Source organism: Tetranychus urticae, chromosome 1 (genome assembly GCF_039701765.1).
Source record: "Tetranychus urticae isolate SD_2017Ah chromosome 1, NJAU_TeUrti_SD_1.0, whole genome shotgun sequence".
Lineage (NCBI taxonomy): Eukaryota > Metazoa > Arthropoda > Arachnida > Trombidiformes > Tetranychidae > Tetranychus > Tetranychus urticae.
The window spans coordinates 4,568,844-4,593,226 of NC_142958.1; the positions used below are offsets into that span (position 1 = coordinate 4,568,844).

The 24,383-nt window shown below is 32.8% G+C and overlaps 3 protein-coding genes across 3 annotated transcripts; all 3 read left to right on the forward strand.

Annotated features, from left to right (window-relative positions):
• The first annotated feature begins 11 nt into the window (after positions 1 to 11).
• On the forward strand, positions 12 to 7,296 carry LOC112539651 (ATP-binding cassette sub-family C member 4-like). The gene is made up of 4 exons (XM_089266301.1): positions 12 to 18; positions 763 to 879; positions 6,646 to 6,848; positions 6,916 to 7,296. Exons 1-4 carry the CDS (start codon positions 12 to 14, stop codon positions 7,126 to 7,128), a joined length of 540 nt encoding a protein of 179 aa, XP_089122427.1. The 3' UTR covers positions 7,129 to 7,296.
• Positions 7,297 to 9,048: 1,752 nt separating this feature from the next.
• On the forward strand, positions 9,049 to 15,406 carry LOC107365799 (ATP-binding cassette sub-family C member 4-like). The gene is made up of 14 exons (XM_015933375.3): positions 9,049 to 9,340; positions 9,414 to 9,527; positions 10,217 to 10,325; positions 10,426 to 10,734; positions 10,809 to 11,098; positions 11,199 to 11,448; positions 11,520 to 12,025; positions 12,102 to 12,188; positions 12,262 to 13,013; positions 13,075 to 13,154; positions 13,241 to 13,391; positions 13,580 to 13,810; positions 14,141 to 14,958; positions 15,026 to 15,406. Exons 1-14 carry the CDS (start codon positions 9,264 to 9,266, stop codon positions 15,236 to 15,238), a joined length of 3,987 nt encoding a protein of 1,328 aa, XP_015788861.2. The 5' UTR covers positions 9,049 to 9,263; the 3' UTR covers positions 15,239 to 15,406.
• Positions 15,407 to 17,044: 1,638 nt separating this feature from the next.
• On the forward strand, positions 17,045 to 23,985 carry LOC107365790 (ATP-binding cassette sub-family C member 4-like). The gene is made up of 14 exons (XM_015933364.3): positions 17,045 to 17,263; positions 17,338 to 17,451; positions 18,449 to 18,557; positions 18,630 to 18,938; positions 19,008 to 19,297; positions 19,396 to 19,645; positions 19,706 to 20,217; positions 20,291 to 20,377; positions 20,466 to 21,211; positions 21,273 to 21,352; positions 21,464 to 21,614; positions 21,915 to 22,145; positions 22,645 to 23,462; positions 23,530 to 23,985. Exons 1-14 carry the CDS (start codon positions 17,187 to 17,189, stop codon positions 23,776 to 23,778), a joined length of 4,023 nt encoding a protein of 1,340 aa, XP_015788850.2. The 5' UTR covers positions 17,045 to 17,186; the 3' UTR covers positions 23,779 to 23,985.
• Positions 23,986 to 24,383: the final 398 nt, after the last annotated feature.

The window sequence follows — 24,383 nt, forward strand, 5'->3', positions numbered from 1 at the left end:
TTAGTCTCAAAATGGAAGGTGAGTTTGTTGAGAATTTCCAGCGTGGTGTGCGGAGGTGCATTGTCTTGCTGGAACCAAAAGTCATTGTAACACAATTCGTCAATCAAGCCAAAAATTGTCCTCATCTGTGAGAATAATCTGATTTTGATCAAATCCACCATCCAAAAGGTCACAAATTTCATTAGAAAAAAATCAAGCGCTTTTCACATGAACCCACTATTAATGGCTGTCCAGTCTGTACCTTGTATGGAAAAAGGGCTACATCCTCTGAGCAGTTGTTTTGCTCACATCAATCTGTTGAGCTAATTGCCTGGTTGATGTTGATGGACTTTCATCCATAATATCTTTGGCAGCAGCAACTTTCGCAGGAGTTCTTGCAGTTTTTTGGCTGTTTTCATGCCTTCGGTATCACCCAAAAGATTGCCTTTGTTTTAATGTTTTCAATAAGGGCATAACTGTGCCCTGGAAGGCTTCGGGCGGTTTTTTGTAAGTTGAACTCCATTTGTCCAGAAGTTTGGTTGGGTTCTCTCCACAGTGATACCAATTCTTAAAAAGGAGTATTCCATCCTCAATTGGGTGAGAATTCATGAGATCACAGTTTCGCTTCATTTGAACATTGTTATTTAAAGTCTTCAAATTTGGTTTTTTTCTTTGTTTTTTTGATTTTTTTTAACAAAATTTTTAAGGTAAGGAGTCTTATATTGAATAGATTATCATGCTTTACATTGCAGAAGTTTATTAAAGTTTTTTTCTTTTTTTCAGAAATGAGTAGATTTCCACTTTTATCAGCGGGTGGTGTACGACTTGCCACTCGAGAGGATGTCTTCCTTGATCAAAACGATCAAAACAATTGTAATGGAACTGTAATTGAAGAATTGGGTATAATTGAAAGAAATTCAACAGACAGCGAAATCCAAAGTGTTATTGGAAGAATTGTTCACGTTGAGTCGTTGGTGGTGCTTCGTGTAGTGTCGGTGTTACTGTTGGATTACTTGGTGGTGTTTCGTGTAGTTCCGGTGTAACTGGCGATTTGCTTGGAGGTGATGCGAACGACCAATCTGGTGATCATTCAAGCGATGAAGAAGAAGACTAATGCGTGCAAATGTGGTAAACTAAACTGCGGTAAACCAAGACCTACAGCATCCTTGCCCGACCACATTGACTGCGATGTCGCCAATGTTATTGGTGAAGGATATTTACCTGGTAAGAAAAGGATTTCAAAGAATCACCGGAACCAGGGTGTGTAGGAGGTCTGATTGGTACCAGACAGTATGCGGAATAATTGGAATAAACCTATTCCTAAAGGGTTCCGAGGCGATGTAAAAATTTGATGGATTATGGCAACCCCAAGCATCTTAAACCAACACCTGTAAACTACGAGGGTGGCGGGTGTGAGCGGCCTTATTCTGGGAAAAATAATCAATATCGGCACGAACGAATTTGTTCATTTCCCGGAGCCATTACATGTCTGCAATAAAGATTGTGCCAAAGATTGTCCAGGTCCAAAGAAATGGGTTCCCGCGACTGATTATCGCAAAGGGAACAAATGTGGAACCCTTGGCCGACCAAGAGGTGGAAAGAAATGATTTTTATGTATTTCTGAATTTTCAATTATCAATAAAACATTAAATTTTTAAATATGGTTTCACATTTTTTTGCAAATGGTGGATCAATTGTCATAATTTTTGTGAAATCTTCAAAATTGTTAATGTTTTTCTTTTTTGTGCGAAACGTGGCAACATTTATACCATCACATAGCACAAGTTTCTAGTAAGTTGTTCAAAACGACAAAAAGAAAGAAAATTTCTAAATGGTGGATCATGATCCATGTTTTTTGTTGAAACATTGTTAAGGGTTAAATTTTACTTTTCATTCGTAAAAATAAGGTTTAAAGTTAAATTGTGTTCTAATAAGTTGCTAGCATTAATTTAAATGGAATAATGAAAAAATGATGAATAATAGAAGGAAATTTTTTTTTGAAAATGGTGGATCATGATCCATAATTTCTTGCAAACATGTAAATTGTGTATATTTTGTTTTTTCTTGTGTTAAAATAGTGTCATAAGTTGATGTTTTCAACTCTATCAGTTTCTTATAAGTTATTAGTAGTTTAAATGAAATTTGGCGCAAATTTGAGTAATAGTAAAAAAAGGTGGATTTTGGTTGAAAGAAAATTTTCAGAATGGTGGATCGTGATCCATCATTATTGTTTTGAGAAATGGTAGATCCGACATTATGGATGGTCTGATCATGGTCTGATCATGGTCATGGACCAGATCATCATTAATGGCCGTAATCTTGTTTTCAGCTCCGCCAAATGCCGTGGAATAAAACAGATTACAAATACAAATCTTAGAACTATATCTGATCATGAGATACTATGTTTACAAAAAACAGACATTGCATGCGTCTCACTCATTGTCTGAGTTTAGCCTCAACATCATTGTTCATCAAACAAGCTTAAAGTTAATTAAAGTCTGTAGTTGACTTAACCAACACAAAGTTCTCCATACTATCTATATTTCTCTTCAGTCAGTATTCTCGGAATACTTTATCTATACCAACACGGCTGGTGAAACCTCTTTGTAATACTCGGTATTACTTGTGTTAAACGTGTTATTAATTGTCTTGGACTATTACTGTTTTGTTAACTATTTTACTAGTTGGTCAATTGACTTAGTTGAAATGTTTAAACCTGTTGAAATTGTGCTTAACACAACCCGGTTGAGTTTACATTGTGTTTACTAAGGCTTTGACAGCTTAGATTTGATAAATATACGTTGGAAGTGCTTTTGAACCAATAGTCCCACAACAGCGGATAATGGCTGAAGTATTGTATCTGCATCATACAAGATCAGTGTTGTTCAAACATGTTCGGATGATGCTTGACATGTGCGATTGGAAATTGCCATGACTTTTCTTGATTTGATTGAGCAGAATAAACACGATATTAACAAAATCTAGTTTTCTGATGAGTGTTATTTCTGGTTGAAGGAATCTTTCGATCGGCAGAATTATCGAATATGAGGATTAGAAAACCCACATATAACGCTATGAAGTTCTCTCCATTCAAAGAAAGTTACACTATGGATGGCAATACGGTCCTACTGTAATCTATTGAGAAACTAATTCTCTCTTTGAATTCAGAAACACCATTGTAAAAGAGAAACGCCGTTTTCTTCAATATGATTGACAGCACAAAAGATCAGCTTATTTTATGTAATAGCCTTATAATTGGTTGATTTTCTTTCGCAAATAACTTTTACCACACTGTCTCCTTTTTATTTAATATTTGCATGAAAATGTACCTGTTTTTGTAGGAGTTAAGATATTCGTTTGCTTATTTACTCTTTATTTTAATACATACTATAAAAGGAAGGTTCACATAAATTGGGTCTCTTAAAAAAGGTTATCAGTGGATACATATAATTATTTAATAGGTATGCTAGAAGTGGAGCGTATATTTATCACAATAAAGTATCTGGCAAGATTTGATAAAATACTGCAGGGAACGGATGTGGTCTCTTACAAATAGTTTAACACTTTGTTCCACTGATCCTCATCAAAGGAGTCCAGTCACCGTTGATCACAATTTATAGTCGATGTTGTTCACAAATTCTAGTCACCGTTGTTCACCAGTTCTAGTCAATGTTGTTCCCAAATTCTAGTCATCGTTGCTCACCAGTTCTAGTCAATGTTGTTCACAAGTAAACAGTCAAAGGAGTAGAATCTCAAGTAGTTAGGATGCACAATCACCTTGGTAGGAGTCACAAGTATTAGTGGAGATTCAGTATAAAATCTATAACTGAAACATCTCTAATATTAAACTATCAACTTTGACTCGATCATCATTGTGCATCTTTTGCGTTTCAACAGGATTTAGCTATGCCACATTGCACTTATGGTGTATCTTAACGGAAAAACTGCGCGTTATTTCCCTTGATTACAATAAGCGTTTGAGGTTTGCAATATTCGAATGTCTGTACGTGATGACTCTATAGTCATGATCTAAATCCTTTTGATTTTTACCGCTGAGGTTAGTTGAGGGACCAGGATTAGCATTCGGAACCGAAGAATGTTGAACAGCTCAAACAGGCTATCGCAGAAGCAGCCAAAAGAATTTATGAAGTTTTTTGAAATCTCTTATACCTAACTTTATAAAAAGGTGTGAATACCTTATCTTCACCTCTTTAATTTCCTTACCTTTACATCTTACCTTACCTTAACCTAACCTTATCTTATATAAGGTAAGATGATGTAAGGTAAAGGTACGTAAAGGTTAGGTCAAGGTAAGATAACCTTATTTTCATTACCCTTTCCTTTCTCCATCTTAACTTACCTTACCTTTACCTTATCCAATTTTCTCATATCCTTCCCTTTCTTTCTTAACATACCTTTACGCTCTTTTTTACCTTAACCTAACTTTATCTTACATAAAAGCAAGGTAATATGATGTAAGATACCTTACTTACCTTACCTTACCTATTCCTTTGTTACCCTTTCCTATATCCCTTTGCACATGCGCTCAAGTTATCTTGACTACGCCCCTTACCTATACGCTTGTCACTCTTTCTTTTTCCCTTTCTTTTACCTGTACTTGTGCATGTAACAGATAAATAGAGTTCTACGTCATGAAAGAGATACTTGCAGATGCTTTTTAGATTCGCAGTAGTCTGTAGTAATTAGTTCAGTAGAAATGAGATTCAGTTATGTAGAGATAAAGAGAAGTTTCTAAAATAAATGAGTTAGACTGAGTTTAGGATAAAGATAGCGATGATAGTAGGTAGTGGTAAAGGTAAGGAAAAGGCAAGGTAAAAGTAAGGTGTAGGTAAGATGTAGGTAAATGCACATGTGAAAGTAAATTGGACGTTAGATGTACATGAAATGAATAGGTAAAAGTAAATATACATGTACAGGTTAATGCAGCCGTACAAGTAAAATCGAAGGAACAGGTACATGTAAAGGTACGATTAATTCAACATGTACATGAATAGATTCAGGAGGATGTGAATGTACATGTACAAGTGCAGGTAAAAGAAAGGGAAAAGGAAAGAGTGAGGGACAAGCGTATAGGTAAGGGGCGTAGTTAAGATAACGTGACAATGAAAAGTAGGTGACCTTATATTTAAGATGAACTAGATAAGACTTTTCTTGAACAAGATCCAGGATAAATCATCATAAATGTCGTTCTCTTTGTCTAATTGAGCTCTAAACAACAATACATCAAAATCGGATCAGTAAAACCCGAGTTGTAATTGACCAAAGTTGGACTAAAAACAACTCTCAAGTTAAAGAGTGACTCCAATCAGTGTGTAGATTGCTACAATTGTTAGTTGATTCTTTTACAAAAGTAAAGATGAATGAATCTCAACTTTAAGGAAGAAAGTGAAAGTTTTTAGTTGGAACAAGATGAAATAATAAACTTGGTGATGAGATGATGATTAGATGATGGAATGCATTGAAAGGTCAATTTTATTCATTCATAAGTTTTATGCCCAAGTATAAGCTGATCTACACATTCTCTTAATATTTATAATTATTAATGATTGGACTCATTTGTTCCAGATCTCATCTATCTAAACTAGATGAAATTTCATTGCTTTGCTAAATTGAAGGATGAATTTTATCCTTGAACTTTGTTAAGATTAATTTTATCATGATGAATAAGGTCAAATCTGCTATGATCAACTTATTTCCGTTAATTCAGTTAATTTACCAACCACAAGCTGAGCTACCTGCAAATTTGCAAACTTATATTAATAAGTTTTTAAGTGAAACCACTTCATCAATGAACGCGATGCAAGTTACTGCAGTACCGACCATGGAAACCAATATTATGCAAAAATACGAATACGAAAATCGACCAACAAAGTGCAAGTATTAAGATGTTAGAGAGTTTGAATGCAAACGCTCATTTTATAATTTATCGATTGAATGAAGAATTGAACTCAATCAAAAACATTTTAAAAAATCAAAGTTTTGTTTTTAATAAACTTATGGTTGACACCCAAGGTGACACTTGGGTGCAAGTTCAGAAATAAATTTGCAATTTAAATCAAGTTTTATTTTCATCTAAACTTGCCGCGAAACCGGTTTCGTGTTGAGCCAGAAATGGCTTTTTTATACTACTCATAATCTTCAAAAATAGTTCGGCATTAGTTATAATAATTATAATGCATTTAACTTAATCAATAACTTTTTGGTCTGATTCATCAATAAATTATCCATAAAAAGTGTGTATCTTGTATCTACAGGGCATTTCAGCTAATTTTCCCGTTGTAAATTGGCTATATCTTTGCTCCTGAGTGACCTAGAGGTTAGATATTTTGTTAATGGTAATTTGGGCGATACTCAATTTTCATATTTCAAGGTCAAGGTCATTCAAGGTCATTGCGTTATTTGACCTCTAACTAATGTTTATGGGTCATTTTCTAAAAGTTCAAAAATTTTCAGATTGGTTGAAAATTGAAAATGACCTTGAACGACCTTGACCTTGAAATATGACAATTGAGTATCGCCCAAATTTCCATTAACAAAACATCTAACCTCTAGGTCACTCAGGAGCAAAGATATAGCCAATTAACAACGGGAAAATTAGCTGAAATGCCCTGTACACTACTACTAGTTGAATCAGAAACTGTAAAGAGGTTGGACAGAGACAATTGATTTGTCTGGCACGAGCTTTACTTCGTAATAATAAGGTTTTATTTATCGATGAAGCAACAGCAAATGTAGATCACAAAACAGATTCACTTATTCAGAATACAATTCGAACTAAATTTTCTCATTGTACTGTGTTGACGATTGCTCATCGACTGAACACAATTATCGACTCTAGTCGTGTTCTTGTAAGTTAATTTGTAAATAACTCATAACTGGTTCATTGTTTTTAATTGAAGCCATTTATATTTACAGGTTCTTGATGCTGGTAAAGTCGAAGAATTTGAAGTTCCATATAATCTGCTTCAGAGAAAAACATCTCTTTTCTCTAAACTTGTAGCTCAAACTGGTAAATCTATGAGTGCAAGGCTGTACAAAATGGCAGCGGAGGCTTACTCTGGAAATGTATTGAGTGAACATCACGAAGAGAATCATAATGAAAATGATGAAAATGATGAAAATAACTGATAGTTTCTGAATTCGTAAATTCGTAGTTCTTTAGTTATTTTCTCATTTCAATTAACTAACGATCACAACATAAAATCAAGTCAACCAAAAAATCATTGAGTAGCCATTGCATATACCATAGATTGTAGATAGATCAATTGAAATAATAAACGTATTTATTCAATCAAATTATCTTTCGAATCAAGTCAATCCAGCGAGCAGTAAAGAAAAATCAATTGATCAATATTGATAATGTCAGTCGTTTTGATGGATACAATCAAAAGATACTTTCTTCTGACATAACGAAAGAAAGGTCACCAGTTTATCGCTTTCAGGTTATAATATATCCTCTTTACATTTTTTTTGGATGTTAAATAATCTTTAAAAATTGTCAAATAAATGTAACTCAGTAATCTTGTCCAAATAAAGAAATTAACTTTTTGAATCAATATACAGTAATTTCTCGGTTAATGCATAAAAATGTGGGTTAAGCTTCTACGAAAAATCAGCAAGGTGGCGTTGTTTTTTCATTAAATTTCCATTGAAAATTAAACTGGAGCATGAGCAATTAACTTTTATGCATTAACCAAGTACAGTAAATCCACACTTTTTCGATATTTTTGGAGGTACTCCATCTATTGGAATAATTAATACTTTCTCTTATACTTTTCTTTCTAATTTTTCATTTTTATTTGACCAATCAAAAAGACTTAATGAAGAAACAAAAGAAAGCAAAGAAAACTATTAGACTAAGAGAAAGTATTAATTATTCCAATAGATGGAGTACCTCCAAAAATATCGAAAAAGTGTGGATTTACTGTATATGCATTAACCGAGAAATTACTGTAACACTTTATTCAAAACTAGAACACATTAATAAAAACTTATACTCAATTTGGTTTTGTCTTATTTTCAATTGTTTCACATTTTTGAATTATATCCTGGTTAGATTAAGGAAAGAAGATTCAGTCAGGAATTGTACAGTGTAGTTCTAAAAAGCTGTCACATATGAAAATTCATATTAGCTTGCTTCAGATCATTTCAAGGGGAATGATAATTCAAAGGGCCTCTTACGTTAGATATCTAACTACCAGTTAATGTCTAAAATTCATGAATGATAAAGATAATTGTTTGAATATTTATGTTTATGAAACTTTTGGCATATACTTCGAAATAATTATCTAATTTGTTTACTAATATTTGTGGTTAGTCTTAAAAAACTGGTCAATTATCGCAGTAAAGTTGGCGAATTCGAATTCATATTCATATCTTATTTCCTCGATTCTAACCTTATTCTAAATACATTGTAAAATCCTTCAACTATCTTCAAGTTTTTGTGATTCCTCAAATCATGCTTAGATTAGATCCTTCCAAGTATTTTTCCATGCAGCAAATCACGAATTGATAATCAAATTCTAGTCAAATATTAAATGTCACTTATTGGCCATTTTAAGAAGAGGTTTTGTTTCGCTTTGATTTTGGATCCTATCAATGTGGATTGCCTGTGAATAATAACCGAAAGAGTGATCACTGATCACAAACCTAAATACTGACCAATCAAGAATTGAGTTGCTTGTCGAGATTCATTCCGATTGACGAGCTATGGACGTCATTCCAAAAAAAAACAAGTAGCATTTATCATGTGTTTCAAGATGTTTCAAATGGTACATTAAATCAACCTTTTCCAGCAATTTATGATGATAATTATGAGAATTGAAATGCTAAATCAAATTAAAATACACTGACTGCTTTCAAAACTTGGGACTTATACTTTTATACAATTTAATCAGTTTAATTAGCCTTCATGGATACATTCGCGACACTTGCTCGAAATAATCTTCTTCATTTATTGTTGATCACCATTTGATATGTTTAACATTAAAAACATTTATTGCCATCACCTGGAAGCTAAAAGATGTAATAAAAAATGGATAAAATTTGCTACTTTGGACGAGATTCGAGATTTATGTCAAAATATACTCAATTGAAGGTAGTAAAAGTAAACATCATTTAATGCTGCTATTTATACAAACCCAAATACACTACTTCACTAGATACTCGCAGCCACTATCACATCAATCGCTGAGTGCTACTCGTTCAATTCTGGTTGCTGAATCAAAATATTCAGTTATGTTAACGTATTGAAAGATATTACAATGACAGTGTTAACCAATTTAAAACCTAAACCTTTTCCCCATGATAATGTCAACATTTTCTCCAAGATTTTCATTCTGTAAGTATTTTTAAATCATTAATCAGTCAATTTAATCTCAACCGTCTTTCAATTGTTTTTCAATCTACTTCAGCTGGATTTATCCTCTTTTCAAGACTGGATTCAAGAAAAAGGATTTAGACTTTCAAGATATCTATCAAGTCAGTGTTCATGATCATTCAGACCAGTTGAGAGATAAACTAAAAAGGTAAATTATTTTTCTATTTTTGTCTGTTTTCACTAAAACTAATCAACTGTTTCGATATTGAAGTTCTCGGAAAATCAATTTTCAATGCATGCTATTGATGTTTCCTTTTTAATAACTCTAATCGCATAGATTAAAATTTGGTTCAAAGCATGAAGACTCAAATGAAGTCAAGTAATATTCATATAGTCTCATAGTCAGTTTAATCTGGTTGTTATCAGTAACATGGAAAATCTATTTTAATATTTTACCCACTGTGTTCAATGACATCAGTTTTAATAGGAAGTTAGATAAGTTCATATTTTTCAAAATTGGTTAACTTCAATGTTAACTGACAATTACCTAGAATAGACTAACCAGCGAGTTTTGAAATTTTTATGTTCATTTCTTAATGAAAAGAGCTTAACGAGCAATCACAAGACAAATTAAACAGTATATCTACTAATTTTTATGACATAATGTACTTTAAGTAGCAATTAAATGAAAATTAATCAGATGAGATAAGAGAAAAAATAAGGCGCCAAAATATATTCACAAGACATGAGCTGTTTGCCTTACTTGTTAGCTGTTACTTGTTAGATGCATTACATACGCATAAAATTGTAAAGAGTGTCTTATGTAATTCTTGTCTTAAAAGATGTTTAAATTGGTTAATATTAGATTAAATGATATTAATTATATTTGTTCCATAGAGAATGGCTGAAAGAGTTAAAGAAAAAGAAACCAAGTTTGGCTAAAGCAATATTGAGATCTTTTGGTCCACAATACATTATTTCGTCTCTTGTCATTACTGGTTATGAGGTAAGTTACAGCCTTTTGCTCTGAAAATTCACTGTTGAACCTTCTGATTCAAATGACGAATAAAAAATTCTTCTCTTGATTTTCTTCCGTTTTTCACCAGCAACTCATACTTAAAATATCTCAACCTTTTCTACTCGGAGCCATTTTGGACTATTTCGCTGGTATTGCCTTTACTGAGGGATATGACATCTATTATATTGCTGCAGCCTTTTGCTTGTGTTCCATGTTGTTTTTAATCAGTCACCATGCCTGGTTGCTGTTCATTCTTCGACTCGGGATGAGAGTAAGAATAGCTGTTCAAAGCTTACTCATGGAGAAGACATTCGTACTCAGTAAATCAGCTTTACACAACAATAAAGTGGGAAACATTATAAACTTGATGTCGAATGATGTAACCAAATTTGATGAGGTAAAGTCACAGAATTGAAATTTTGTATTAATAAACAATTATTCTAATTCTGCAATCTTTTATTAATATTGTAGTGTGCCATGTATGCTCATTCTGTTTTCATGGCTCCCCTTGAAGCCCTCGTCATTTCAATTATACTCTTCTATAGTCTTGGTTATCCATATGTCATTGGTCTCATTTTATTGATATCCTTTGTACCATTACAAGCATATATCGGCAAGTCCTTTGGTGCTGTTAGACGAGTCACTGCTAGATGGACTGACCAAAGAATCAAGTTAATGGGAGAAATTATTGGAGGAATGAAGGTTATCAAACTGTATGCTTGGGAAAAGCCTTTTGCTGATATGGTTGCCAAAATACGAAAGTAAGCATGGAGATTGATAAATCCATATGCTATCTAATGAGCATTAACTTGTATCTTTACTAATTTATTTATACTTTTTCATGTTTCTTTATTATTTTAGATCCGAAATTATGCAAATTCGTAAATCATTCATACTGAGGGCAATTAATTTCACACTGATGTTTGTAACAACAAAAACTATCCTTTTTGCTGTTTTTATAACTTATGTGTTAACTGGACACAATTTAACCGCTAAAAACGTTTTCGTAACTCAAGCCTTTTTCAATTCACTCCGACTCTCATTGACTAACCTATTTCCTCAAGGCGTTTCAAATATATCGGAAGCACTGGTGTCATGTAGACGTCTAACTGTGAGTTGTCAATATAGACCAAAAATTGAATTATATTAATTATAATAATTTAAAAACTTACTCTTTTCTAGGACTTCTTGTTGCTTGAAGAGAAAAAAGCATTGGATTTAACCTCCAACAGTGCACAAAGATCTTTTAGTATTAAAGATAGAAATAAGAAGTACCTTAAATTGAGTAATTTAGTCGCAACATGGGACTCAAGTGATGAAGAACCTACTCTCGATGGAATTTCGATGAACGTACAAAGTGGAGAATTGGCTTTAGTAGTTGGTTCTGTTGGCACAGGAAAATCATCTTTACTTCTGGCAATTATGAAAGAGATAATAATCAAAAGTGGGTCTATCGATGTAAACGGCACATTATCATATGCATCACAAGAATCATGGACTTGGAATGCCTCTATTCGTGATAATATTACTTTTGGTCTAGAATTTGATGAAAAAAGATACAAAAAAGTTCTTGAAGTTACAGCTCTTCAACGTGATGTTGATATACTACCATATGGTGATAAAACGCTGGTCGGTGAAAGAGGAGTGGGTTTGAGTGGAGGTCAACGAGCAAGAGTCAATCTCGCAAGGTAAGTCTGTCTTATTTATTAAATCTTAAATATATCTTAATCTTATTACAATTTTTCTTGTATTTATATTTCACAGATCTATTTATCGAGATGCTGATATCTACTTATTCGATGATCCCTTGAGTGCCGTCGATGCCAGTGTAGCAGCAACAATCTTCCAAAAGTGAGCACAGAAACAATGTTCTGATTTCATATTGAAGGAATCTATAATTTGTTCATTTATTTTTATTATTTAGGTGTTTCAAAGAATTTCTCAAAGAGAAGGTCGTAATTTTAGTTACACACCAAATACAATTTTTAAGAAATGCTGATAAAGTTTTATTTATATCAGAAGATAAATCAATATTTTACGACAATATATCAGATCTTGATCAAGGGCCTATGGATCTTGGTTTAGCACTGAGTCAAAACTTACCAGGAAAAGGTGCTTCAGCTAAACCAGTGCAAGAAAGAAAGAAACTTGAAAGATCTGATTCGTCTGTTTCAACAGTGTCAGTAGCATCAGAAATTGCAGATTCATTTGATGATCAAGTTATTCTTGATGAACCTCGAATTGCTGAAGAAACAAAAAAATCTGGTGGAGTTGATTCTTGGGTCTATTGGGCATACATTAAAGCTGGAGCTAATAGTATTCTAATCATTACTTGCGTGATTTTAAACTTTCTTTCACAAATTCTGTTCAATGGAACTGATCTTTGGTTATCTAAATGGACAAACGAGGTTCAATTTCAAACAATAATCACTGATGGAACCATAAATGAATATTCAAATAACACAAATCAAACAACCACCGATAGTAATCAAAATATAGACATATCTTTCAACTCGATTATTTATTCGGCTTTCATTGTTTCTCTTCTCATAACTACTTTGGCTCGTTCACTGATCTTCTTCTACATGTGCAATCGATCATCAATCAATTTGCACAATTCAATCTTCTTTAGAGTCTTACGATCTCCGATGGCTTTATTCGAAAGTCAACCGATTGGTAAGTCTTTTTGAGTTATTGAAAGAATAAGATAATCTTAATATTCTTATTTTATGTTTAGGTCGAATATTGAATCGTTTTTCTCGAGATCTGGGAATTATTGACGAGCTTCTTCCTCTCAATGCTTATACGTTGTTAATGGTGAGATGTTAAACTTTTAGATCAGAATAATATCTCTCAGTCGTATTCTAAGTGTTTTGGCTAATTTTGAATTTTTCATCATTCAGACATCATTCCAAGTGGCAGGAATTTTAATAACTGTTGGTTATGTTTCATGGTACCTCATCTTCCCTGCAATCATACTTTTAATACTCGCATGTACATGGCGAACTATTTATATCCCTACTGGACAAGCGATTAAACGACTTGAAGGAGTCAGTAAGTATACATTCATGTCTATTCGTTTCTCTCTAACCTAAAGTTGTTTTGCACATTTTATACTGTGTTTCTGTGTGTGACAAAGTATTTACTATTTACTATTAATAGATTGTAAATTATATGTAAAATTTTGTACCAACTTTGAAACTCATGAACATAATAATTTATGATTTTATTTTATTCTTCAGCTCGTAGTCCAGTTTATTCTCACATCTCAACTACAATTGACGGTTTACCAACAATTCGAGCTTTTGGAACGGAAGGAATGTTCACTGATCAATTTCGAGTGATTTTGAACAATCATTCAGCAACTTGGTTCCTTTTTCTTTGTGCCTCTCGAACTCTTGGCATGTTAATTGATTGGACATGTGTTTTTTATACGACAATAACAACTTTTGCGCTCATCGCTTCAGCGAACTGTAAGTTGATTTCCGTATACCTCACAGTTAAACAATTCTTACTTTTGTGTGCCTGGCAAAACTGTGTGTACTAGAAAATTTCTTCTGTCATCAACCTTTAAAGTACAAAACTCGATACATTATTATTATATAGTGGAAGATAAGTAAGCTTAATTCAGAAATATCAGAAAATTTGCGATGGAATTTTACATGTTATGTAATGCTTCTGAATACACAAATCTGCCCTCATGATGGCTTTTCATCCAATTTAAATATAAATGAATGAACACTTTTTGAATTAAATTGAATGTTGAACTGAAATTAAATAGTTTGTCTTTTTTATTCACACAGTGATTCCTGCTGGCGATGCTGGTATGGCTTTATCCAATGCCTTTGGGTTGATGGGATTAATGCAATATTTCATCCGACAGTCAACTGAGTTTGAAAGTCAAATGACCTCAGTCGAACGTATTGTTGAATACACAACTTTACCTTTGGAAGCTGAATTAGAAACTGAAAAGAGGCCACCACCAGAATGGCCAACTAAGGGATTAATCAAATTTGACCATTTAACTCTTCAATATCCAACAGCGCCTAAACCCACACTTGAAAATATAACAATAACCATTCACTCTGGTGAGAAAATTGGTGTTGTTGGAAGAACTGGAGCTGGAAAAAGTTCACTTTTATCATGTCTATTCCGAATTGTTGAATTCGATGGTTCCCTTGAAATCGATGGAATTAATATTCAAGAAATTGGTCTTCATGATTTAAGGAGAAAAGTATCGATCATTCCTCAAGAACCAATTTTATTTGCTGGAACTGTTCGAACCAACTTAGACCCATTTACTGAACATAAAGATGCTGAATTGTGGGAAGCTCTTGATGATGTTCAACTCAAGGAAACTGTTTTGGAGTTACATGATCATCTTGATCACGAGATTCTGGAAGGTGGATCAAACTTTTCTGTTGGACAGAGACAACTGATTTGTCTGGCACGAGCTTTACTTCGTAATAATAAGGTTTTAGTTATTGATGAAGCAACAGCAAATGTAGATCACAAAACAGATTCACTTATTCAGAATACAATTCGAACTAAATTTTCTCATTGTACTGTGTTGACGATTGCTCATCGACTGAACACAATTATCGACTCTAGTCGTGTTCTTGTAAGTTAATTTGTAAATAACTCATAACTGGTTCATTGTTTTTAATTGAAGCCATTTATATTTACAGGTTCTTGATGCTGGTAAAGTCGAAGAATTTGAAGTTCCATATAATCTGCTTCAGAGAAAAACTTCTCTTTTCTCTAAACTTGTAGCTCAAACTGGTAAATCTATGAGTGCAAGGCTGTACAAAATGGCAGCGGAGGCTTACTCTGGAAATGTATTGAGTGAACATCACGAAGAGAATCATAATGAAAATGATGAAAATGATGAAAATAACTGATAGTTTCTGAATTCGTAAATTCGTAGTTCTTTAGTTATTTTCTCATTTCAATTAACTAACGATCACAACATAAAATCAAGTCAACCAAAAAATCATTGAGTAGCCATTGCATATACCATAGATTGTAGATAGATCAATTGAAATAATAAACGTATTTATTCAATCAAATTATCTTTCGAATCAAGTCAATCCAGCGAGCAGTAAAGAAAAATCAATTGATCAATATTGATAATGTCAGTCGTTTTGATGGATACAATCAAAAGTATTTCCCTTCGCAAATTGGGATACTGTAATTATTAGCGAAGACTCATTGCAAGCTCCTAGGGCTGTGATCTTCGCATTCTGGGTATCCAAATTTAACGTTGATTCCTTCTAAATCGCTTTGATAAGTTTAAAAGGTTTTGTTAAAAGTTTGCCATCACAATTCGATCTTTCGCAAACATGGAACCTAATGGACATATAAAAATGTATGAAAACAAGTATTAACAATTAAAAATAAAAACCTTACCCTTGTTAATCTCGATTAAGTCGTGTCCTTCAAGATCGAGAGCTCTTAGATTCACTATGAAGGAAACTTAACATCTTTAGCTTCCTTTCATTAAAAAACGAGTAGAAGGAGATTTCATCAAATTGAAGACCAATTCCATAATATGAATGGGGTGAAAATACTTCCTTTCGTCTTATTGAGCGTTTCCTCTAACTCTTAACTTAACCTAGAATTGCCTTTGTAAGGAAGATTTCCATAAATCCTAATAAGGATTCATACTTTAGTCATTTGGCTTTAGCATGGTGCATCATTTAAATATCCGTAACTTTCGTTACACTTGGATCGGGTTTTCGGCTCTTTTGAGGCAAGGGTATGCAAAACCCCGTGAGCTGACTCTCTCTCTTCGCCTTTTTTCAGAAAAGTTTGGAATTCGTTTGAAGGAGAAGAATCTTTGTGCTAGCACATTCAAAGTAATTGATATCGGAACAGGAGACTTCGATGCATATTTCATGTCTCCGATCAGACCTTAAGATCAGCATTCGAGTTGATTTTTCGGCAGGTTGGATACAGAAGTTTAGTCTATTTGGGGGAAATAGGCTCCTCTCAGTCCGTCTTACAGCCAACGTTTACTGCTGTCATAATAATCGAAGAATCAACTCCATTCAATTCATTTTTCTAATTATGCGAATTTTGGAAGGTCCACTCATCTTTTTAATTGCAATGCATAAATAGTCTAATTAAACATAAAAACCCAGTAACATAAAGAATAGTTAAATTTTTCTGCCTTCTGTTCAAGGGTTAGAATGAAAATCTCTCAATTTGAGATGATTTACTTATACAGTGATTCCAGTCATAACTGCGATATCAAAATCCTTAAACAGGTTGAAATAGTCTGATTTGATTACATAAATCCGTAGGTTTAGAAGGTATACTTTACAATTTTTACCAGTTTAATCGACCATCAATTGAATCTAAGTGATTTGCAGACGATTGTTCATTAGTAAGAAGCATTTAAACTGTTCTTTCTCAACCAATAAGTTCAAACCCATGAATGATTTATGTATGACAAACGACATTAGCTTTGCTTTCACATTCGTAGAGTTTTGGTAAAAATTATTTCTAATAGCTATTTATATAATATTTATAATAATAAGTTAGCATTTAAAGTATTTAATGTCTTCACCTGGAAGATAAAAGATGTAATAAAAGTTAACTCTTTGCTTTTCATGTGAGATTATTTCGAAATAGACTCAATTAAAGGTAGTAAAAGAAACATTATTTAATGTTACAATTATTCAAACCCGCATATACTTCACTAGACACTCATATTCACTATCATATCAATCACTGATTGTTGGTGCTCATTGTAAATGTAAAGGATGGTTGTTGTTCAATCAAAAATATGTGATTAAAATTGAATTCTGTGTCAGTCATGTTGGTAACTCGTTGAAAGATATTACAATGACAGTGTTAACCAGTTCGAAACTTAAACCTTTACCACATGATGAAGCCAATATTTTATCCAGAATTTTCATCCTGTAAGTATTTTTTCAAATATTCATCAACCAATTTATTCTCAACCGTCTTTCAATTGTTTTTCAATCTACTTCAGCTGGATTTATCCTCTTTTCAAGACTGGATTCAAGAAAAAGGATTTAGACTTTCAGGATATTTATCAAGTCAGTGTTTATGATCATTCAGACCAGTTGAGAGATACACTGAAAAGGTAAATTATTTCGTCTATTTTCATTTGTTTTGTACTGTTTTCAAAGGTAATTTAAATATTATACGATGACGAAAGGCTAAAATTAATCAGCTATTTTAATACTGAAGTTATCGGAAAAGTAATTTTCAATTCATGCTACTGATGTTTCCTTTTTATGCCGATAAGATTGAATTTATTAAAATTCAAAGTAAGAAGACTAAAACGAAGTCAAGTATTGCGCTCATACAGTTGTTTTATCTTATCGTTATCAGTAACATTGAAAATAAACCTCAATAGTTAAATGATTATGTTTAATGTAACAATATTATAATAATATTTAATAAAATCGTTAGATGAATCCATGTTTTCCAAAACTGGTTAAATTCATGGTTAACTGACTGACTACCTAGTTATTTATTAATAGTACATCGTATCGCTTTTTGATAAAGTAATTTAGATAACATTTACAGTCGCGTGCCTAAAATTGTCTGCTAAATATTGTAAAATAAATAATATTTCAAGGTTACCAAAGTGTTACATTTGAAATATTCATTTCAATCAAATATCGAATGATATGTTTCAACTCATTCATTACCAAAGAGTATCTTTTTGGTTGAATTAAATAAAGCAAATCAAAAATTGACATCAAGACTGATAATTATTTTTTTAATTGAATTCGATGGTTATTTTTATGGATACTAACTGTAGTTGGAAAGATCGTCGACTGTACTAGTAAACTAAAGCTCGATGTCTACCAATTTGCAGTACATTGTACATGTACAGCTAACTGGGAGCTTCTCTGTGTGCAATATGAAACCTTTAAGTATACTTAAGTAACAGTGAAACAAAAGGAGGGAAAATAAAGCTCCAGATATGTAAGACATATGTAATTACAAGACATGAACTGTTCAAGTTGTTGCTCGTTTTAAAATTCCAAGTCAATCTATCTTCTTCGTTAATGTCTTAAAAGGAGACAATTAGTCAATCTTGAATAATAGAAGTTATGTTTATTTTATAGAGAATGGCTGAAAGAGTTAAAGAAAAACAAACCAAGTCTGGCTAAAGCAATATTGAGAGCCTTTGGTCCACAATACATTATTTCGTCTCTTGTTATTACTGGTTATGAGGTAAGTTACAGCTTATTGTTAACTTTATCGTTTTTAATGATTTTTTCTTGATTTGTCTCCATTTTTCACCAGCAACTTATACTTAAGATAGCTCAACCCTTTCTACTTGGAGCCATTTTGGACTATTTCGCTGGTATAGCCTTTACTCAGGGATATGACATCTATTATATTGCTGCGGCTTTTTGCTTGTGTTCAATGTTGTTTTTAATCAGTCACCATGCCTGGTTGCTGTTCATACTTCGAATCGGGATGAGAGTAAGAATAGCTGTTCAAAGTTTATTGATGGAGAAGACATTCGTACTCAGTAAATCAGCTTTACACAACAATAAAGTGGGAAACATTATAAACTTGATGTCGAATGATGTAACCAAATTTGATGAGGTAAAGTCACAGAATTTAAAATTTGCAAATAATCCTAACACTTCAGTTGTTTCATTGTAATTTTTCAAGTGTGCTATGCATGCTCATTCCTTGATCTTGGCGCCCATCGAGACAATCGTAATTTCGGTTATACTTCTCTATAGTCTTGGTTATCCATATGTCATTGGTCTCATTTTATTGATAGCCTTTGTACCATTACAAGCATACATCGGCAAGTCCTTTGGTGCTGTTAGACGAGTCACTGCTAGATGGACTGACCAAAGAATCAAGTTAATGGGAGAAATTATTGGTGGAATGAAGGTTATCAAACTGTATGCTTGGGAAAAGCCTTTTGCTGATATGGTTGCCAAAATACGAAAGTAAGCATCAAGATTGATAAATCCATATGCTATCTAATGAGCATTAACTTATATATTCAAATTTATAAAAATATTTTTATGTTTCTTTACTATTTCAGATCCGAAATTATGCAAATTCGTAAATCATTCATACTGCGAGCTATCAATTTAACTCTGGTGTTCGTAACAACGAAAACTATTCTTTTTGCTGTTTTAATAACCTTTGTGTTAACCGGACACAATTTAACAGCAAAAAACGTTTTCGTAACTCAAGCCTTTTTCAATTCACTCAGAGTCTCATTGACACACTCATTTCCTCAAGGAGTTTCATATATGTCTGAATCGCTTGTTTCATGTAGACGTCTAACTGTGAGTCATCAGTGTGGATAAAATCTTGAACGATAATTCTTAGAATTTACTTTTTTTCAGGAATTTTTGTTACTTAAAGAAAAAAAAGCACTGGATTTGACATCCAACGATATACATAAATCGCTAAACACCAAAGAAAATAATAATAATAATAATTACCTTAAATTGAGTAATTTAGTCGCAACATGGGATTCAAGTGATGAAGAACCTACTCTCGATGGAATTTCGATGAACGTACAAAGTGGAGAATTGGCTTTAGTAGTTGGTTCTGTTGGCACAGGAAAATCATCTTTACTTCTGGCAATTATGAAAGAGATAATCATCAAAAGTGGGTCTATCGATGTTAATGGTACATTATCATATGCCTCACAAGAATCATGGACTTGGAATGCCTCTATTCGTGATAATATTACTTTTGGCCAAGAATTTGATGAGAAAAGATACAAAAAAGTTCTTGAAGTGACAGCTCTTCAACGAGATGTTGATATATTACCATATGGTGATAAAACGCTGGTTGGTGAAAGAGGAGTGGGTTTGAGTGGAGGTCAACGAGCAAGAGTCAATCTTGCAAGGTGAGTTAATCTTATTCATAGAATCTGAAATTTTTCTATTGCTGTATATTTTTCTTGTATTTATATTTCACAGATCTATTTATCGAGATGCAGATATCTACTTATTTGATGATCCCTTGAGTGCTGTCGATGCCAGTGTAGCAGCAACAATCTTTCGCAAGTAAGTATTACTTTATTGTAAGTAATGCTTATTGTTTTTAAATGACTAACTTGAAATTATCTTCTATTCATTTTCTTTTATTATTCAGGTGTTTCAAAGAATTTCTCAAAGACAAGATTGTTATTTTAGTCACACATCAAATTCAATTTTTAAGAAATGCTGATAAAGTTCTTCTCTTAAAAGATGGTAAATCATTGTTTTACGATAAAATATCGGATCTTGAAAAAGGGTACAAGGAAGTTGAGTTAGCTTTAAGTCAAAAACAATCAGGAATGGCTCTTACAGCTAAACTATCTCAGGAACGAAGGAAAGTTGAAAGATCTGATTCATCTGTTTCAACAGTTTCAGTAGGATCAGAAATAGCCGATTCATTTGATGATCAAGTTATTCTTGATGAACCTCGAATTTCTGAGGAAACAAAACAATCTGGTGGAGTTGATTCTTGGGTCTATTGGGCCTACATTAAAGCTGGAGCTAATAGTATTTTAATTATTACTTGCGTCATTTTAAACTTTGCTTCACAAATCCTGTTCAATGGAACTGACCTTTGGTTATCTAAATGGACTAACGAGCTTAAACTTGACAAAACTGATGGAACCATAAATGAATATTCAAATAACACCAATCAAACAACCACCGATAGTAATCAAAATATAGACATATCTTTCAACTCGATTATTTATTCGGTTTTCATTGTTTCTCTTCTCATAACGACTTTTGCTCGCTCAATGATCTTCTTTTACATGTGCAATCGATCCTCAATCAATTTACATAATTCAATCTTCTTTAGAGTTTTAAGATCGCCAATGGCTTTATTCGAAAGTCAACCGATAGGTAAGTCTTTTGGAATTGTTGAAAGCATCGAATAATCGTAATATTCTTGTGTCATGTTTAGGTCGAATATTGAATCGTTTTTCTCGAGATCTGGGAATTATTGACGAACTTCTTCCTCTCAATGCTTATACTTTAATATTGGTAAGATACTTGTTTGTTGAATTCTGTAGAGCGAGATAACATTTCTCAGTTAAATCGCATCTAATACTATCGTTGTAAGTCTTGAATCAATTATAAGATTTTTTTCTGTAGATTGCTTACCAAGTAGCAGGAAGTTTAATAATTGTTGGTTATGTTTCATGGTACCTTATCTTCCCTGGAATCGTACTTATAATAATTGTGTTGGTATGGCGAGCAATTTACATTCCTACTGGACAAGCAATCAAACGAATTGAGGGAATCAGTGAGTATCCGTTCATGTTTATTTTGTTTCTATTCTGGTTGCTAATTTTTGTAACGGGCTTTCTTCATTCCGACAAGATTTTCTCTTCAAATTGAACAAAATTAATAAATAGTACAATTTGATGAATTGTTGACCTAATGTGCGTGAATCAAAAGAGATGCTGAACAATTGCGGGACTTTTTGATCTCCCTAATATTTTGTCCATTATGAATTTAGACTTTTCCAATGTGATCTAAATTTCCTGCAATATTGGTATATTATATTTTCAATAACAATTTGTCTTACTTTAAATTTTTACAGCTCGTAGTCCAGTTTATTCTCACATCTCAACCATAATTGATGGTTTACCAACAATACGAGCTTTTGGCACGGAAGGAATGTTCACTGATCAATTTCGAGTAATTTTGAACAATCATTCAGCAACTTGGTTCCTTTTTCTTTGTGCCTCTCGAACTCTTGGCATTTTAGTTGATTGGACATGTGTTTCTTATTGCACGATAACAACCTATGCTCTTATTGCTACAGCGAACAGTGAGTTTTTTTTCTGAATACATTAAAGTGAAATAATTGCTTCTTTTTACAGTTTATTTTTGAACAAAAATACGTCCTAGAAAAGTCCTTCTTGTTGCAACCTTTAGAAAAAATGGGATTTTTTTTGTATATCTAGAGTCGATTACATCGTAAACATATTAATAAAGTTGTGAAGGTTGTAAGTTTAATTTAGGGATAGATGTAGTAGACATTATATAACCAAATTATATGATGTTGCATATGATCTGAATCTGAATATGATATAAAAATCTCAATTACTGATAAAAAAGCGAGTCATGTATTTTTGCGCTAAAATTCCAATTCCACCTAACTGTGTTACTTTACCATATCAGCATCGGAGATAAAGTTATACCTTATTTTTGGTATTGATATGAACCCATGAGACATTGGGACATTTATTAGAATATTTCTGCACTATTCACAGTTGCCTGAACGTGAAACTGAAACTAAAACGATTGTCTTTTTTATATTTAATCAGTGATTCCTGCTGGCGATGCTGGAATGGCTTTATCTAATGCTTTTGAATTAATTGGCTTCATGCCATACTTCATCCGACAGTCAACTGAGTTTGAAAGTCAAATGACTTCAGTTGAACGTATTGTTGAATACACAACTTTACCTTTGGAAGCTGAACTAGAAACTGAAAAGAAACCGCCACCTGAATGGCCAACTAAGGGATTAATCAAATTTGACCATTTAACTCTTCAATATCCAACAGCACCTAAACCGACGCTTAAAAATATAACGATAACCATTCAATCTGGTGAGAAGATTGGTGTTGTTGGAAGAACTGGAGCTGGAAAAAGTTCACTTTTATCATGTTTATTCCGAATTGTTGAATTCGATGGTTCCCTTGAAATCGATGGAATCAATATTCAAGAGATTGGTCTTCATGATTTAAGGAGAAAAGTATCAATCATTCCTCAAGAACCAATTTTATTTGCTGGAACTGTTCGAACCAACTTAGATCCATTTACTGAACATAAAGATGCTCAATTGTGGGAAGCTCTTGATGATGTCCAACTGAAGGAAACTGTTTTGGAATTACATGATCATCTTGATCATGAAATTCTAGAAGGTGGATCAAACTTTTCTGTTGGACAGAGACAACTGATTTGTCTGGCACGAGCTTTACTTCGTAACAATAAGGTTTTGGTTATTGACGAAGCAACAGCAAATGTAGATCACAAAACAGATTCACTTATTCAGAATACAATCCGAACTAAATTTGCTCATTGTACTGTGTTGACGATTGCTCATCGACTGAACACAATTATCGACTCTAGTCGTGTTCTTGTAAGTTAACTTGTAAATTACTGATAAATGGTTCATTGTTTTTAATTGAATTCATTTATATTTACAGGTTCTTGATGCTGGTAAAGTCGAAGAATTTGATGTTCCATATAATCTACTCCAAAGAAAATCATCTCTTTTCTCTAAACTTGTAGCTCAAACTGGTAAAACTATGAGCAAAAGACTGCATAAAATGGCAGTCGAGGCTTACTCTGGAAATATATTCAGTGAACATTACGAAGAGATACGTCATGATGAGAACCATGAAGAGAATCTTCATAAAGAAAATTATCTCGAAAATGACGAGAAAACTGATTGATTTCGGTTTTGTAAAGCTAGTAAAAATTTTAAACTATTTTCCCTTTTATTACAATACAATCAACGACGACTACAAGTAAAATCGAATCAATAAAAAAACCTTTAATATATTCAGTATGTAATATATTACATTTAATTGTATTGAGTATGTAATTATATGTAATTAATAGATTGATCAATATAAATAAAAAATATTTATTTATGCTAATCATTTTCGTCTTCAATATTTCGTTTGGGCCATGCTAAGTTTAATTATCCAGTAATACGTATGTCTAGTTAACGTAGTCGCTGAGATAACTGAATGTACTATTATATTTTGCGACTTTCAAAGTTGAAAAATAAGATACAGTTGCAGTCAAATCATTAAAAATTCAATTTAATTGTAATAGAGATCACTTTACATGTACAATGTCTCGACAAGGTTGAAAACTTGTCTCTTCTTCTGAGCGCCAATACAAATTTTCCATGTGCCTGATGATCAATTAAAGTTGTGCTACATCTGGCTAACCTGATAAAAGTTCATTGGAAATTTTGACAATCTTTGAAAGCTGTAAAGATAAATGAGCGAATCTTACATCAAAATTGAGTTAATCATTTCAACTTTCA